The sequence below is a fragment of the Hylobates moloch genome, unplaced genomic scaffold (assembly GCF_009828535.3).
Source record: "Hylobates moloch isolate HMO894 unplaced genomic scaffold, HMol_V3 SCAFFOLD_19, whole genome shotgun sequence".
In the NCBI taxonomy this organism is placed as follows: Eukaryota; Metazoa; Chordata; class Mammalia; order Primates; family Hylobatidae; genus Hylobates; species Hylobates moloch.
This window is the reverse complement of record NW_026652294.1, coordinates 59,618,825-59,636,313: the sequence shown is the minus strand read 5'-3', so window position 1 is coordinate 59,636,313 and position 17,489 is coordinate 59,618,825. Positions and strand designations below refer to the sequence as shown.

The 17,489-nt window shown below is 43.8% G+C and overlaps 1 protein-coding gene across 2 annotated transcripts in view; it reads right to left on the bottom strand.

The window, feature by feature from the left end:
* Positions 1-17,489, bottom strand: part of SAXO1 (stabilizer of axonemal microtubules 1) — a 118,009-nt gene that overhangs the window by 10,284 nt on the left and 90,236 nt on the right. Inside the window, exons 2-3 of one of the 2 annotated variants that reach the window (XM_032139392.2) lie at positions 13,099-13,278; positions 4,049-4,251 (exon numbers count right to left, since the gene is read on the bottom strand). In XM_032139392.2, the coding sequence (XP_031995283.1) occupies positions 4,049-4,251; positions 13,099-13,278 (383 nt within the window). The remainder of the gene's footprint in view (positions 1-4,048; positions 4,252-13,098; positions 13,279-17,489) is intronic. The other variant, XM_032139394.2, reaches the window with a different exon arrangement.

Sequence of the window (17,489 nt, the reverse complement as noted above, 5' to 3'; positions counted from 1 at the left end):
ATAAAAAAAAAAAAAAAAAAAACAATGGTTCAGAACCATTCATCCATTGAGTCCCTCACTTGACACACTTTGTTGTGTCATTCTCTGTGTTAGATGCTGGGAATACAGATGTTGGCATTCAAGGCACAGTTTGGGAGGCCCTTCTATCACAGGTGAGTGACAGAACAAATAAACCACTTCAATTAATAGAATAAAAGTATTTGCTATAGTCTGAATGTGCCCCAAAATTCATGTGCTGAAACTTAATCCCCAATATGGTGGTATTAGGAGGTGAGGCCTTTTGGGAAATGATTGCATCGTGCAGGCTCCACCTTCATGAATGGATTAGCACTGCTATACAATGGCTGGAGGGAGCTAGCCAAGGCCCTTTTTTCCTTCTGTGCCTTCACCACATGAGGACACAGCAAAAAGACACCATCTTGGAAGCAGAGAGCAGACCCTCACCGCACACCAAATCTATCAGCACCTTGATCTTGAACTTCCCAGCCTCCAGAACTGTGAGAAATAAATGTCTTATTTATAAATTACTCACTTTCAAGTATTTTTGTTACAGCAGCACAAATGAACAAAGAAAGTAGTATTCAAAAATAAACCTCATAAGACACACATGTTGCAAACTGGTACCTATAGGTTAATCTAACTATAAATATGTTTCCTTTAGCTACATACTGATTTGTTTTAAAATTGGAATTGCAGAGGAAAACTATGAAATCCAACCTCAAATGCACATGTTCCAAGAACAAAAACTCTGTCCATCTATGCATGCCTGGTTCTGAGCAGTCCAGTTGAGACTTGACTGGTGTTCATTTATTAACTCTGTTTAAGTAGGTAAGCAGTTAACAGGTACCAGAAGTTTAAGGAAAGTGAGGAAGAAAATAGGATTTTCTCAATTTTAACTTTGTCAGTAGGGAAGTCAGCCATTATATTAGTCAGTTCTTGCACTGCTATAAAGAAATGCCTAAGATTGGGTAATTTATAAAGAAAAGCAGTTGAATTGGCTCACGGTTCTGCAGGATGTACAGGAAGCATGGTAGCGTCTGTTTCTGGGGAGGCCTCAGGGAGTTTTACTCATGGTGGAAGGCAAAGTGCATTAAGGCATCTTACACGGCAGGAGCAGGACAGAGAGCGAGTCGGGAGGCGGGAAGGCGCCAAATGCTTTTAAACAACCAGATCTCAGGAGAACTCACTCATTATACAGTACTAAGGGGGCAGGCGGGTGCTAAACCGTTAGAAACTGCCCCCATTATACAATCACCTCTCACCAGGCCCCACCTCCAACACTGAGGATTACAATTCCACGTGAGATTTCATGGGGGCAGAGACCCAAACCCTGTCAGCCATGATTCAGTTTAAGCTGTGGAATACTCACTCTTCTGTAGTTTGAAGAGGACAGCCTGAGATGTAGCTGTATGGACAAAGGGAGAGACAGGGGAAACTGGCAGTGAAAGAGATTAAAGAGTACTGCTGGGGTGTGGTGGGGTGCATGCGTGGACTCTTCAGGAGCTCTGAAGAGTCTCTCCCTATACTAAGATTCATAAACCAACAGGGCCCACAAAGACAGTGTAGAGGAGAGGCAAGTCCGCCATTGGATATGCCCTATCAGAGTCCCTTAATTCCCTCCACCAATGGTGGAAAGCGCTTCCTGCAGTTTCATTCCTCTATCCCACTTGCTCAATGTCTGTGGTGCCTTATTGCTGGTCTTCTTGTAAACACTGGATTAAAAAGGAGAAGAATGCATTCAGTAGAGGCAAAAGTGCCCCCCCAACACCGTGCCATGGTCATACACCTGGTTGTACGGACTCCCGTGTGGTGCCTGCTGCGAGAGGGTAATTGGGAAAGAAAAAGACCAACAGATCCCCACCCCTTGGAGGTTACAGCCTGGCCATTAAAGGAAGCATTAAAAGTACACAATGCATGATAAGACAGGGGTGTGCAAGGCACCCATATAGCATCCAGCCTGACATGGGGGAAGGGCTCGGAATGTGATCTTTCAGCTGCTAGCTGAAAGGATAAATGCTAGATTAAGGAAGCAGAAGGATTCTATATAGAAAGCATCACATGTGCTAAACAAATGCCCCGAAGCAGAAAAGAAATGTAGGAAGGGACATGAAAGAAGGCCCTGAGGCTGGAGCAGAGGGGCTAAGAAGACACCAGGACTTCCAAGGCATCAGAGGAGGCAGTAAAGGTTTGGGGTTTTATCGTAATAGGATCACATGATTTGATAAAATAATGATTTTATCAAATGATTATCTGAGGAGTTTTATACAAAGGAGAGGTCAGATCAGATTGCCATGTATAGAAGACCACTCTGCTCCCTTTCTGTGGAAAATGAGTAAGAGCTGGAGATAAGCTCCATTTCATTTGTAAGCTCTTACTCTTACAAGACTGGAGATATGCTCAGGTGTGTGCCCAGGTGTAGACATGGAGAAAACAGGATTAGGGCTTTGCTAGGAGGAAATAGCAAAAAGGCTGAAGAGAGAGGGAGTCTCGGCTATCAGTAGGAGATGGGTTCCAAAGATAGGCCATGGAGTAGACTCCATGGGGAGGGACAGACACAGGAGGGGCTGGTGGTAAGAGGGAGGGTTGAGACGTCAATGGACTGGAGGTCCCAAAAGGGCCAAGGACTGTCGTGGTGGGAGGAGATAAGACGACAAGCCCAGAGGACAGGATGCTGATGTGCACAAAGACTTCAGAGGTGGGGCCATTTCGGAGTATGACAACATTCAGAATATTAGTCAGTTCTTGTACTGCTGACAAAAGGTGGCTTGACCAAAGGTAGCTATGGGGGAGTGTTAGAGGAAGAAGCTAAAGAAAATAAAAGGGCAGAGCCCAGGTTGCTGAAGAGGCCCATGCCAATCCAGTCCTCAGTTCCTGGAAGAATCGGAGAAACTCAACTAGGCACAGGGTCCTCCAGGATGACAGAATTAGAGGCCCTTCTAGGAGCTCACATCTCTCCAACCTCCCTACCTCCACCACCATCTTCACCCTAAATGCTTGGCTTGACTAAATAAAAGTGGCCCTCTCTCTTCACAGCATTTAGAGGTCGTGAGCTGTTTAGCATGTCCTCCTAGGGCAGGGCAAAGGTTAGTATCATAAGCATGAGTTATTGATTACAAACCTGGTCTCCAGTCTCATGGTCTCAGTCTTTGCAGCTGAGCTCCATAGAGTGGCTGTCTGCTAGCACAACACATATGACCACGTATCTTGTCTCTCCACTAGGCTAGAAAGTCAAGGGCAGTACATCATGCTTCTTTCAGTTTCTAGGACCACACCTCATAGGTAATATCAATAGATACTCAATAAAGAAAGAAGCAATCCTATTCATATAAAGTTCAAAACTGGCAAAACTAATTTAAGGTATTAAAGGTTAAAATAATGGTTACATTCTCGTTGGGGAGGGTAACAGAAATGGGGTAGTAATGTTTCATTATTGATCTGGGTACTGTTTATATGGATTTGTTCAGTGCAAATTTATTGATCTGTATAATTATAATTTGTATACTTTTCCATATGTTACATGTTGATATATTTTTTAAACACATGAATGAATCACTTAATCAGTGGTAGAAACTAAGCTTGAACTTGAAATGCTTCCCCCAACATAGGACTCAAACTGCAAGCTAAGGCAGGGGTTGGCAGATATTTTGTATAAGAGCCAGGTATTAAGTGTCTTATGTCTCGCAGACTGTAGTGTCTCTGTCAACAACTACTCAACTTTGCTACTATGGTACAAAAAGTAGCCATCGACACTGTGTAAATGAATGAATATGGCTGTGTTCCAATAAAACATGAACACTGAATTTTGAATTTTATATCACTTTCACAGTCCTCAAATGATATCCTTTTGATTTGTTTTTCAATTATAAAAAAAAAAATGTTTAACCTTTCTTAGTTCTCCAGCTATATAAAAACAGGCTGCTGGCCAGATCTGGCCCATAGGAAGTAGTCTGCCAACTCTTGCACTAAGTGAGTATGCACATAAAACACATTTCCTGGCCCGCACACAGGCTCAGCCTGTCTTTCCAATCTGCCCTCTGTGCTCTCCCACCTTTATAAGTAGGCAAACACTCCATCTTGTCGCTACATGGATATTTACTGTCCCGAGGTTTGACGGGGTCCACTCGACAGACAGGGTAGGGATTGTAATCTTTCTTATACGTCGTGAGCAAATCCATATTCTCTTCACTTGGGACGAACTGGTCATACTGGTGGACCTTCACTGGCGCCACTTTGTGAGGCCCAAAATCTCTCCTGTAAGGAAGCAAGTGCATGCTGTTGGGGTCCTTGGCTTGCAATAAGGCTTATGTTTTCTGCTCAACTCAACTCTACAAACATTTGCTGAGAAGTCGTGTTCTACTCTACCTGCCTTCCCTCCTCCCCCGAACTGTTTCTCCTCTATTTCCCACTTTTGAGAAGGGTATCATCAATTCCTTCTCACCCAACTAAGACACCTGTATACATCTTTGACCTCCTTTCCTCACGGCCCCAGAGTCTATCATTCACCAATGCCACTCCACCTCATTGGTTTTTCTTTCCCGTTGGTCCAGACCCTGACAATTTCTCACTAACAGCCTGCCACCTGAGCTTCCTCCTTCATTCCTACCACTTCTGTTCAATTCCCATAATGTGGCCAGAATAAACTCTCTAAATGGAAATCAGATGGCTTTCCCCAGTTTAAAACTCTTCCAGGTAAAATTCAACTTCCTAGCATGATTTATAAGCCTTTCTGGACCTGGCTCCTGCCTTACTCACCCTTGTCTCTCACGATCCCCACCCCACCTGAGCACCCTGCACTCCAACCACAATGCCACCGTTTCTACTCCTGCGCTCTCCGCCTTCCTTCCACCCAACCCCTTCACTGCGGAGCTAACTTCCTTTCAGGTGCCACCGCCACCTTCTCTGTGTTCCCAAAAGCTTCTCCTGCTAATGTTTATCTCCTTCCTCTACTTAGCCTACAGAAAACCCAGAAGAGGAAAACAGTGAAATAATTGGAGACGCGAGTCCTTCATTTCTCTGCTATCTGGTGTCAGCGGCCCCATTATTTCAGGGAGTACCAAAACAATAGGATCGAAAAAGTATAATGGTCTTTGCTAAACAGGAAGCAGTCCCTCCCCAAAGTATCCCAGATAAAAAGGCCCAGATGCTCACTGCAGTGCCCACCAGGAACCGCCCTAAGGAGCCAGGGCTTAGCTCGGACTTGTGTTGCCCTCCAGGGCACTCGCAACTTCCCACTTCTCAATGCTAACATTTCCCTCCGAAGGGTGTCTGCTTTACACAACAAACTGCTTTTGCCTGGAACCCATTTATTCAACTGGACAAAGGGAAGGTAGATTTTTCCTGATGGTGCTTGCCAGAACAGCACTGTCAAGGGAAGGGGAAGGTTTCCGGACAGGAAAACATTAGGCCCAAACACCAATAAAACCCACTTCCCAGCCAAAATCTGGAGCAGCATTACTCAGCCATGCTTGACTAGCAAAGGTAACACGCTCCACTGTAACCTGTCTTGCGTGAATTATACACATGATTGTCAGTAAACCAGAACCGGGTCCTGAAAATGCTTAGTGGGATGGGAGGAGGAAGTTAGGAAGCAGGAGAATTAGCCTCTCTAGGGCTCTAAGGAGGAAATGGGAGATGCTTCAGTTGAACTCCCCTGACACCCTCTGGGTAGATTTAAAAATATATCTTAGCGGCAGTTATAGGACGTTCAGCCTGGGCTCCCTTCCTAGGGGCCCTGCTGTTAGCCTGAAGTGTCTAGAAGCTGACTGTGTATGTCGGGGCTTATGGAGGGAATGGACTGAACAAGAAGCCAAGGGTCAGCTCCTACTTCTACTGTTCTCAGTGAACAAGTACTACACCCTGATGTCTATTCAGCACTAAAGCAATTGTAGCAGGGAACTAAGAGGGTAAGTCCTTAGGCTACAAAGACAAATGAAAATGCCCAGAAAACTCCATCTGAAAACCGGCTGAGTGGAAAAGGACTCTTGGTCAGAAAGTGTACATTCTAAAGAGAGTGCTCCCAAGGGAAGTTGAGCTCTCCTCACTCCCAGAAGGGATGGACAGATTTCAAGGCAGCCTGAGACCATACATTCCTAAACCCTTATAAAAGCCTGTGCTCAGTAATGGCTACCTAAGCCTACACCCTATTCATTTCCAAGGAGTATCAGGAGGTACCAAGGGCAAGCAGTGAGGAACAAAGCTGGGTGCCTGAGCTGCCGTGCTGAGCCCACCCAACCTCAGAGCACCTAGGGATGCTTTCCAGTTGTGAGCCTGCCACTGTCGGTGACCCTGCACACAGAGTCCATGGCAGCCTCTTCTGCAGTTACTCTGACCAAGAGGACCAGCTTCCTCTCAGGGATGCCGCAAAAACCTCCCTTCAAAGGCTGCCAGGCTCTTGAAAACTGAAGCACACTTACTGCCCATCACCGACGGCTTCTGCTGGAAAAGAGCAGACAAAAGCCCACAACCAAATTCACCAGTTCACAGACTATTCTGAAATTGGTTTCCCAAAGACAAAAGCCAATCACCTTTTCCAGTACAAAATTTAAGTTCCTTTGTAAGTGTTCCTCTATGGTTTAATTTATTGATCAGCTATAACTAAGGCAAATGATTATGGGGGGTGGGGAGAAGCAGTATCTACTTCTGAAGGGAGAAAAATTTTCAAGTTTGACTTTTTTATAACCTACCCAAACATAGTTACTGTGGCTTAGGAGTGAATTTAATCAGAATTTATGTGTTTCCTCATTATGTTTTTATGTTGAGAACATTCACTGAAACCTGTCATTAACCACAACATAACTGCATGTCCCCAATCACACATAATCTTACAGCCTTTAAATTCACGTAAAAGAAAAGTCTATATTTTAGTCTTCCCAGAATTGCTCCAATTAACTAGCCTTTCTTTTTAAGAACACTGGATCTCCCCTCTCTTTCTGTGGTACATTTCCCAGTCTCTGTGCACATGTGACATGAACCAAGAAAAAGAAACTGGTCAGAGAAGTAAGTTTCTTTTAGGTAAGTAACTATAAAAGTTATAGAGTAGGGAAGGCCAAGAGTTAAACTCAGAGTTAAGTAAAAGGTTGGAGTGGTCCTGCTAGGGAAGTCATAACAACTTGACTTCAAATCGTTTAGCACAGCTGAAGAAAGATGTTTGACAAGACTCTGACAAAAGGAAAGAGGAAATAACATAACAGTGAGCTAGCGTCCTGAGCCTGGCAGTGGGAAATGAAGATTTTCACCATGACAAAAGGGCCATGCAACACTTTTTTAAAACCCGTTTTTAATGTTTATTTATGCAAACTTCAAGATTTGTTAGTGTGTCCAAGTAATCAATTATATTAAAATGGAATCCATCTTAAAAGGAGTTCCTCCTCTTGGCCAAACCAACCTCTCTCACCCCTGCCCTCTTTCTCGGGAATCTCATCTGCAGACCATCTCCTAGGCCATGCTTTTCCCTCTTCCTTCCTACTGCCTCCTTTCTCCACTGAGTGTTATCTCCCATCTTTAAAGGTAAAGAGTAAAATAAGACACTATCCTCACTGGGCTCCATCCTCCTCCAGTTTTCCCTTCTGTCTTCCAGAAAGTGTTGTCTACAAGTACAGACTTGCCTTCCTCTCCTCATGTCCCACCCATCAAATTTGATTCCCCTCGCTCCTGGATACTCCAAGCATCACCTTGTTTTCCAGACCCAACCGCTGCTTCTCAACCTTATCCCACTGTGCTTGTTCATAGCATCCATCCTCTCACTCAATTTTTCAATACTCTCTCCCTTGACTTCTGTGATACCACTCCTCATGATCTTTTCTCCATGTCCTCTATGGGGTTCTGCTCTTTGTCAGTTGATTTGACTGACTTTGTCACTTCTATATGTTATTCTTAAACTTCCCAATGTCTAAAGGCACCCTTCTAGAGAAACTATTCTCCCATCCTAGGCAGCTTGAGGAGTCCATCCCATTGTGCTGCAAAAGATCCTTGGCTGAATCACAGGGTTTGATTCATGCCCCCTGTCCTTATGGGACACAGAGTCCTCCTTACCTTCACTATAACAGATGGGATTCCAAGCCCATGCACTCCAGAATCCAAGTTATATAGCACCTGTCTTCTCCTCTGCCCTCTGAGCCCCTCAACTCCCACTAAGGCTGAGGCAAATATCTGTCACCACTGCATATAAACCCCAGACAAACTATTTCAAACGACTTTAAAGCTCTAAAAAGGTGGATTCTGGGGAGAGCCAATAGGTGGAAGCAGAAAATGGCACTGTGTGAGGCTTCATTGCTTAATTTTCCATTAACTATTTAATATTCAAAGCTTCCAGCCTGAAGGTCAGCTCCAGTCTGTGCAAGGGAGGGCAGCTAAAAGGCAGATGTTTATTGATTACCTTTTCTTGACTACAAAAACCAGAGGGCCGGCCGGGCACGGTGGCCCACGCCTGTAATCCCGGCACTTTGGGAGGCCGAGGCAGGTGTATCACCAGATGTCAGGAGTATGAGACCAGCCTGACCAATATGGAGAAACCCCATCTCTACTAAAAATACAAAATTAGCTGGACGGGGTGGAAGACGCCTGTAATCCTAGCTACTCGGGAGGCTGAGGCAGGAGAATCGCTTGAACCCAGGAGGTGGAAGGTGCGGTGAGCCGAGATCGTGCCACTGCACTCCGGCCTGGGCAACAAGAGCAAAACTTCGTCTCACCAAAAAAAAAAATCAGAGGACCAAGTTTGAAGCAATCACAGATGCTGGAAAATGAGGAAAGAAACCTGGAAATGAGAGAGCCAAAGACAGGAAGCCCTAAATTCTGTACATAAACTGGGCCCAAATCTCTGCATAACCTCACATATATGGGGTAGATTCCAAGCTAAAGAACTTAAGTGAGATTTGAGCTGCCACCCAAGACACAGAGTTTGCATTGTAAATCAAATCAGGTTACCTGCCTGCCAACGATAAAAACACTTTTTAGAGGAATGCAAACAAATATCTAAGGTGTCCACAACATACAACATTCTCACTGTACAAAAATCAACCCAAAATCTGACCCATGCTCAAAAAAAAAGATAATTATGGAGACCAACTCCAAGCAGACCAGCCATTGGAATTAGCAGATAAGGATTTTAAAGTAGCTTTTTAACCCATGCTCAATAAGGAAAGCAAAGTAAGGCCATAATGAATTAAAAGACAGGAAATTAGGTAAAATAAATAGAAACTATATAGAAAAAGAATCAAATGCAAATTCTAAAACTGCAAAATATGTGAAGTAGAACATTCACTGGATGGCCTTAATCACAAAATGGAAATAAGGGAGAAAAACTTGGTGAAGTTTAAACTAGATTAATAGAAACTATCCAATCTGAAGAACAGAGGAGGGGAAGAAAAGATTGGGGAAAATAAATGAATAGAGCATCCGTGAAAGAAAAATTACTGAAGAAATGGCCGAAATGTCTACAAATTTAACCAGAAATACAGTATAGACAATTCAAAGGCTCTGAGATTGCCCAAGCAAGTCCAGTGCTGAGAACTCTATCTACATTGTGTTCACACTAATTCTCAGGCCCAGGCTATGGAGGCTAAGTATATGCCCAGTGGTACAGCTCTGAGTAAGAGAGTCAGGTATCTCTTTGAACAAAATATATATATATATAATTCAATGGGTAGTGCAAGACTCAAGCCTGCTACTAACTCTTGTTTCCTTCCTGACCTTTGGGGAGGATACTAAATGCCCTTTCTCTCTTAGCTCTTCCCTCCCTTACTCTCCTTGGTTTACCAAGGAGTTTGCAAATAAGTGATAGAGTTGATGCTACCAATTCCCTGCCGTCCGCCTTTCAGCGACACCCATCAAGTCTGAACTCAATTCTATCTCCTCACTCTGTGCCTCCATTCCACTCTACCTATGGTCCCACTCCCTTTAGGATAAAGGTCTAACACCATTGAAGACTCACCTCTTTCTTCCGATGCTGTTCATTTTGCCCATCTTTAGGGAGCTGGTTTAGCTAACAGAATGTCTCAAATTGGGATCCAAGTGTTTTACATGGTGACATGCCTATGGGGAAATTAGGCTTGAAGTGCAAACCTCTTATTCATAAATTGATCTCAGGTCTATCTGAAGTAAAGGCAGATTCTACACCACAGAATTACCAAAGGCTGCAAGAAAGAGTTTCACACTAAGAACGGCTGGAAATCACAAGCATTCCCTCATGGCACCTGCTGTAAATCCCCAGATTTATGGTCAGTAAGAGTTGTGTGCAGTTATAATCATGCCTCACGCTGGGATGATAACCTTTCCAGAAACCAGGTGTTTTTTTGTGTCTGGGCTTAATCACCAAACCCAGCAAAGCCCTGGACCACGTGACTTTTTCGTTCAGCAGGTGGGAGCCTCATGTCCAACCTCAGAAACTAAGCAGGGTCACTGTTTAGATAAAGAAGTGGGTGGGATGTTCCAGTAATAAGAGTGCTAAGAGCAGAGGGGTGACGACAATCCGTGCAGACACAGGGGGGTGCTGACACATCCCTTCCCCTGTAAGCCTCTAGGGGAACACCCAGATGGTAGCTTCCCTACATTTCCTGACAGTGGCATAATTTTGTTCTCAGTCTATGAAAAATAGTGCCCATCATGGCAGGTACAGTGTTGAGAAATAATGAAATTGTGGTAGAAAAGAGAACACAGATGTCTTCTACTCATTTCCCCTTTACTTCTCTTTTTAGGGTAGGAAATAAAAAGAGATTCATATCTGCTCTTTTTTCCTCCCTGTGGATAACCTTGATCCTGCCACTTTTTCTTTTTAAGGCCCTTATGTTCATTAACAGCTTATTTTGGAAATTCTTGCAGAATCTGCTTTCCTCTACTTTAGCCACACTTGATGTACATGATATTTATTGTTACTCTGACTCCGGCAGGGGCAGAGGGGCCTTCTGGGTGATATATTTATTGTTGTAAGTGACACAAGGCAAGGATAATTTAGGACAGGTCAGAGGGTAAGTTTTTGTTTAGCGAAGCACCATCAGGAGGAGGGAGGGTATCTGGAGTTGCATCTGGGGGCCTCAGAGCTGGGTGTTGGGGCAGGTCTTCTGCCCCAGACCAAGGGCTTGTCCCCATTCTCCTAAGCTTTGGACAGCTAAAAAAGCAACCTGCAACAACCAACCTTCAAAGCATCCCTGTCTATACTTTCAGGATAGGAAATATATCAGTGTCTGAAGCCAACTAGACATCTCACAAAGTGTTCTTCATTTCCTGCAAATTGGATATAAAGAGATAAAAATACCCACACCTGGAGACTGAACAAGATATTTGCAAGCCACCCCTCAGTACTACTCTTGTCCTTTCCTACCGATTACATGTCCCTTATACATGTGCCTAGGACTCTTAGTTGGTGTTGGCCAGGGTTTCCTAAAACAAAAGCAATGCTCAGAAATGATTCACACTTCTTATTATGGTCTTTAGACTCTCAGAGACAAAGAATACTGTTTTCCTGGCAAAATGAAGCCCAAACTTTAGTGTTCATATTGTTTAATAAGTCATAGGTTGAAAAAACAGCAGCATAAACTACTGTTTCTGTTTAAGCAGAAACACTGTGCTTAAACCAAATCATTAAGATAAATGGTTAGAATAAACATAATCATCTGGCCTTAGCAATATAGCAAAACCTTGTCTCTACAAAAAGTTTAAAAATTAGTTGGGCATGGTGGTCCATGCCTGTAGTCCCAGCTACTAGGAGACTGAGGGGCAAGGATCACTTGAGCCCAGAAATTCGAGGCTGCACTGAGTGATGATCACACCATTGCACTCCAGCCATGGCTACAGAAGGAAACCTTGTTTTTAAAAAAAAAATTTTTTTTAAGTGGCCTGATTCAAGTCAAGCATCAGACAAGGCCCTCAACTCCCTCTCATTCTCAAGCCCGTGTCCAGTGGTTTCCACTAAGCTCAGGAATCCTTTGGCTTCATTTCTCCCATTGTGGGTGCTCCTGCCCCATTACTCAGACATGGACTTCCCGTGGATCTAGAAGATGGCAGCGTTGTGTAGAGAAGAGCACCTCCAACTCATAGCCTCAACAGATGTTTCCAGTCCTATTCTGGAGAAAACCGGAAGGCCGAATGAATTAGAATGGTTCTGCTTCACCTAGACCATCTGGGACCTTTACTAGCACAAAATCATGAAGCAAAAGGGAGCAATAGGAAGAAAAGTCACCAGGCCTGAGGCACCGATGTGCAAGCATTGTGCTGGAACAGTCAACATTCACCATCATCTCCACCTCACAGCAACCCTGCCCTTTAGGGATGAGGAACAGGGAAGGCAGAGAACACATCAATCTTTCAGGGCTCAGCTGAGGACAAAACTATACAATCTGAGACTGCCCAATTACACTCAAAGATGTTTCTGCTCTACTAGATCACCAGTCACAGGTCACTAACTGAGTTGTCCATGTCAGATTCTGCAAGAGCCTTGCCTGTAGAACCACCCTGAACTGATAACTTTTCTGCACCCCCTCAGTAGAAACACCTCTGCAACACTAATATACTGAACCATAAGGCTCAGCCTCCGCACAGACCTAGAGCTAAACAATCTTAGTTTGGGATTCAAGAATAATTTAAAAGAAAAACATTATTTGTTCATATTTCTTGAAGAACATTCAGGAGAACCCCAATTCAAAATTTACAGCATAATTTTAAGGGGAGGGAAAAAAAGCTCACTTTTTCTCTACTGCCAAGTTCTCTTTCACCACCACCATCCCCCACCTACCCAAGCTGACCTGGAGCTTTTGGTGTAACAAAGCCCAAAACTTGCTTTTCGGCAACATCCCCCACTCTTTCCATCCCTTAAATATTTTTCTTAACCTCCAATCCTATATTATATAGATTAATCCAGCCTTTCCCCACCCTTTACTTCAGCAAGCAAGAATCCTTTCTCTTTGACAGAGAGTTTGGAAAAAACTGAGAAGGCTCCCAAATGCAGGATTTTCTTTCAGAGATATAGTACATTAAGGCATTAATATCATATGTTGATACTGCACATTAATGCATTAGCACTGCACATTACATTAATATTATACGTTAGCACTGCATGTTACATTAGTGTTGTATGTACCTGCATACATTAATACTGTTTGCCCTCACCTTGCTGTAGTCAGGCCTTCCATTGGTATAGACCCTTTCTGGTACTCCCGCCTTGGCTTGAAGGACTCTCTGGGCAGGTAAGAGTGATAGAAAGGGTAGTTCTTGGTATATTCGGAGAGAAGACATGGTTTCTCTGTTTTCTCATAAATCTTGGTAGGGAGATGTGGACAGTGATGCCGACTATAAAAGACACAGAGTTAGGCTGATTACCTTCCTGGGAGAAACAAACCCAATTAGATAAGAGTACTTCTGCCAAATGTGACTCAGACTGTAAAATCATAGGACTGCCAACATTGAAAACCAGAATTCAACCATTACTTTTTTCCACTGAACTATGTGAAGTGGCCAGACTATAAAGGTGGTCTGTAACTACAATTGGTTAATAAAAATTCCTTGGATCAGAGAATTACACACAAGCTGTTACACATGCCACATTGCTTGTGTAAGCATGGAAATATTTCCATACCATAATAGAGAAATGGCTGTGTCCCCAAGTTCTCCGAGTGCCACCCAGCTGCCCCAGGTCCTCCCCTGAGGTCTCGCAACAGCCCAGGAATTCAGGGCTTACTACTGACCTAACAGGGTGCTCCAAGGCTCCCCAGTAGGGCCAGCCAGTGTTTTTTCTAACTGGTTAGCTCCTGGGTCAACTCAGAATATCATCATTGTACACAAATGACATCATTCAAAGCAAATCACCTTAGTTCTGAGTCCACCAAACACCGCTGACTATGTGAAACCACTTTCACATCGAAAGTCTCCCTCATTTATTCTTTCAGGTCTCACCTCAGTTATTCTTTCAGGTCTCACCTCAGTTATTACAGCCTTAGAAAGACTTTCACCGATCATCTTATACCCAGGATCCACCCCGCCATCGTACCCCCCTCCCCACCACTCTTCCCTGAGTGTGCACATATTTTCTCCTATCACCCTGTATGTGCCTGTTCCATCACTTACAGCTACCTGTGACTGGCACATCTGTTGGCAAGTTTGTTTATTGTCTGTCTCATCTGTCGAGCTCAGGGCCTTCATCAACCTTGTTCACTGCTACATTGTACGTGTACACGGTACATTTTTCAACCTTGTCCACTGTTCATCGTACATGATGTACATCTCTATGTATCATATCCTGAATTTTTCATTCAGTAAATGTTTACTGCGTACTGGCACATTCAGTAAATATTTATTGAATGAAAGACTGAGTGTATAAGTGAATGATTAAATAAACTTTATACCTAGTGATGAATGAATTGAACAAATGATAAATAGTATTTAGCAGTTAAAATTTACAGTGAGCTTTTCCATTTTACATGCATGGTAGTAAATGAAACTTATTTATTTACTTACTACTTACAGCTGGACTGAGGCAGCTGTTAAAGCTGTCAAAAACTGAGCGAAGGCAGTTTATCAATTTTGTGTGTGCCCACAGACAGTCTTCACAATCCAGCTGGGGTCCCTCTCATCATCAGGCCCCAGCACATCAGCAAAAACTCCATGCTGGTGTTTTCCAACTCAGCTACCTTCATGAATGGCATAGAATTGTTTTCCCATTTTCACACTGGACTGATTTTTAATCACAGAAACTAAAATGCAATACTTTGGGGCAGTACATGGGGGAAGGGAGATAAAATGAGAGAAAGAAACCAAGAATTCCTCACTGCTCTAATGTAAAGCTATTTTCCAGGCAACAGCTGGCATGCTGTTCCTGTTAGTAAGTTCAATCTTTTATATAAATGTTACTGCCACCACTGTTGTTACTATGTACCTCTCTTCCATCTACTCCCCAGAGAAAATCATCAACACCTGTACTGTTCATATGGCTAGAATTGCATATTAACAAGTACCATTAGAGATATTCCTACTTATTTTCTTCTCACCTATAGATTTGTTATCAGAAATGCCTTAAGAAGGCATGAAATTGCCTGATTTACTTTGTATTATAAAAGCAGTATTGATTCACGGTAAGTATTTTAGATATTCCTCATCATTTACAAGGAAAATCTTCCACAAATATGCTGTCCTTATAGTATGAATATCTAAATTTCACAGTGTTAAATACAATCAATAAAAGTTTGCTTTTTCTTTTTCAAAATGCACATTCTTGGCATTTAGTGTACAAAGCTGTATATTTCTATTTTATACCCCTTTAATAAAATATCTCCTAATTGTTGGCAAATAAATTGAGGGCTTCAAAGTATCTTCTGTACATTCAAGAGATAAATTGTTATGTTTGCATAGTAAACAAACAACCCATCTCCCACAGTAGATACATGTTAAACATTATTGCCATTTCTGTGCTCACAATCAGTCCAACTATCTGAGATTTCAATTTAAGCCAACCAGAACCCTATCATTTTAGGATTCCGACAAACCTCAAATCAAAAGCCAAGAAGCACTGGCTACCAAAAATACCTCTGCATGTATATTTTATTCACCCATATTCTAAAAGAAAAGTCAAGATTTTATTCGGGATAACTTAGCTTCAGGCACTTACAGTAAAATGGGCTCCACAGGCAGAGTGATTATTTTCCCTTTTCAGTGCCCCTGTTTTTTAAACTGGTAAAACTACTTTCATATAACCCCCTTTCCATATTGTTACTTTTAAAACATGTAACACACTGTAAGGATTTATTCCAAAAGAAAAATAAATTTAATGACAAAATACTGCAATATGATCGGCATCATGAAAGGCGATTTCAGTACAGCAACAAGCTTCTATCCAGACATTGATGTTCCATTAAATGGAATTATATCAACATATTTATAGAGCAGATTTGACTTATTGCTGGTTAACTGAAACCTTGTCTCACTATGAAATATCAAAAACTCTTATGCAAAAATAAATGTTTCATTGCCTGAGTGTGCTCATGGAGTCATCTCCTTTCCCTACCTGCACCATGAATGCCCTGAATACCCCTCTCAAAATACCCAGGACCATGTCTTCTCATTGGTGATCGACCCAACCCTCATTAACCAGGAATCCCTCAAGGATAAAGATCAAGTCTGACATCTTTTTGTTTTGGAAGCTAGCCAATATTATATATGTATTTAATAGATGGATAAACAGTGTGTAAGAGGATGATCTGCTGAAAGAAAGATAGCTAGAAGTTATCAAGAAACAGAAAATAATTTGTTCTAATATTAGTAGACCCAAAAAGGTAAAGACAGATTTCTCAATGTTTAAGAACTAGTTAGTATCTAAAGAAAGTTTGTAGAATTGCCTTGCCTAGGGTATTTAAAAGTAAGCTTGGCAGCCATGATCCAAAGAACTGAAACTTCTTCAAGCTCTGTGATACTTGTGTCATTCCAAGAGCTGCCCTCGCCACCTTGCTCAGGTACACCCGCAAACAAACCCAGATGGAGCCATAGGCAAGGAAGGAAAAGGGAGAGAGGAGGTTTCTTTAGCCTACCAGAACTCTCTAGTCTTTCCACTCCAGAATTCACAATTCCCAGGAGTAAAAGGACATACCACTAACTTTCTGATACTTGGAAAAGAGAGTAGTAGAGACCTTACGACGGATCCCAGAAATAATTAACAATACTTGATTCTGAGCATTGGCTCCAAGCTAGAATCACAGAATTTTTTTTTTTTTTTTCAAGACAAGGTTTCACTCTGTCACCCAGGCTGGAGTGCAGTGGTACCATCACAGCTCACCACAGCCTCGACCTCCTGGGATCAAGCAATCCTCCCACCTCAGACTCCCAAGTAGCTGGGACCACAGACACACAAAACCACGCGTGGGCCTTCCTCCCTTCCTCCGCTTCCCTTCCCTTCCCTCCCCTTCCCTCCCCTCCCCTCCCTCCCCTCCCTCCCTTCCCCTCTCTTCCCTTCCCCTTCCCTTCCCTCTGTGGCCTAGACTGCAATCTACTCGGCTCGCTGCTGCCCCGCCCTGCGGGCTGCCTGGGATTGCCGAAGCGCGCCACCACCGCTGCCTGCTTCTTCTCCTTTGGCTGGAGGCGCGGTTTCTCCATGTTGGCCACGCTGCTCTCCAGCTCCTGACCCCGAGTGCTCTGCCCGCCTCGGCCTCCCGAGATGCTGGGTCTGCAGACGGAGTCTCGCTCACTCGGTACTCGGTGTTGCCCGGGCTGGAGTGCGGTGGCGTGGTCTTGGCTCGCTGCAGCCTCCGCCTCCCAGCCGCCTGCCTTGGCCTCCCAGGGTGCTGGGATTGCAGCCCCTGCCTGGCCGCCGCCCCGTCTGAGAGGTGGGGAGCGTCTCTGCTCGGCCGCCCCTCTGCCCAGCCGCCCCGTCTGGGAAGAAGTGAGCAACGCCTCTGCCCGGCCGCCCCGTCTGGGAGGTGAGGAGCGCCTCTGCCCGGCCACCCCGTCTGGGAAGTGAGGAGCGCCTCTGCCCGGCCACCCATCGTCTGGGAAGTGAGGAGCGCCTCTGCCCGGCC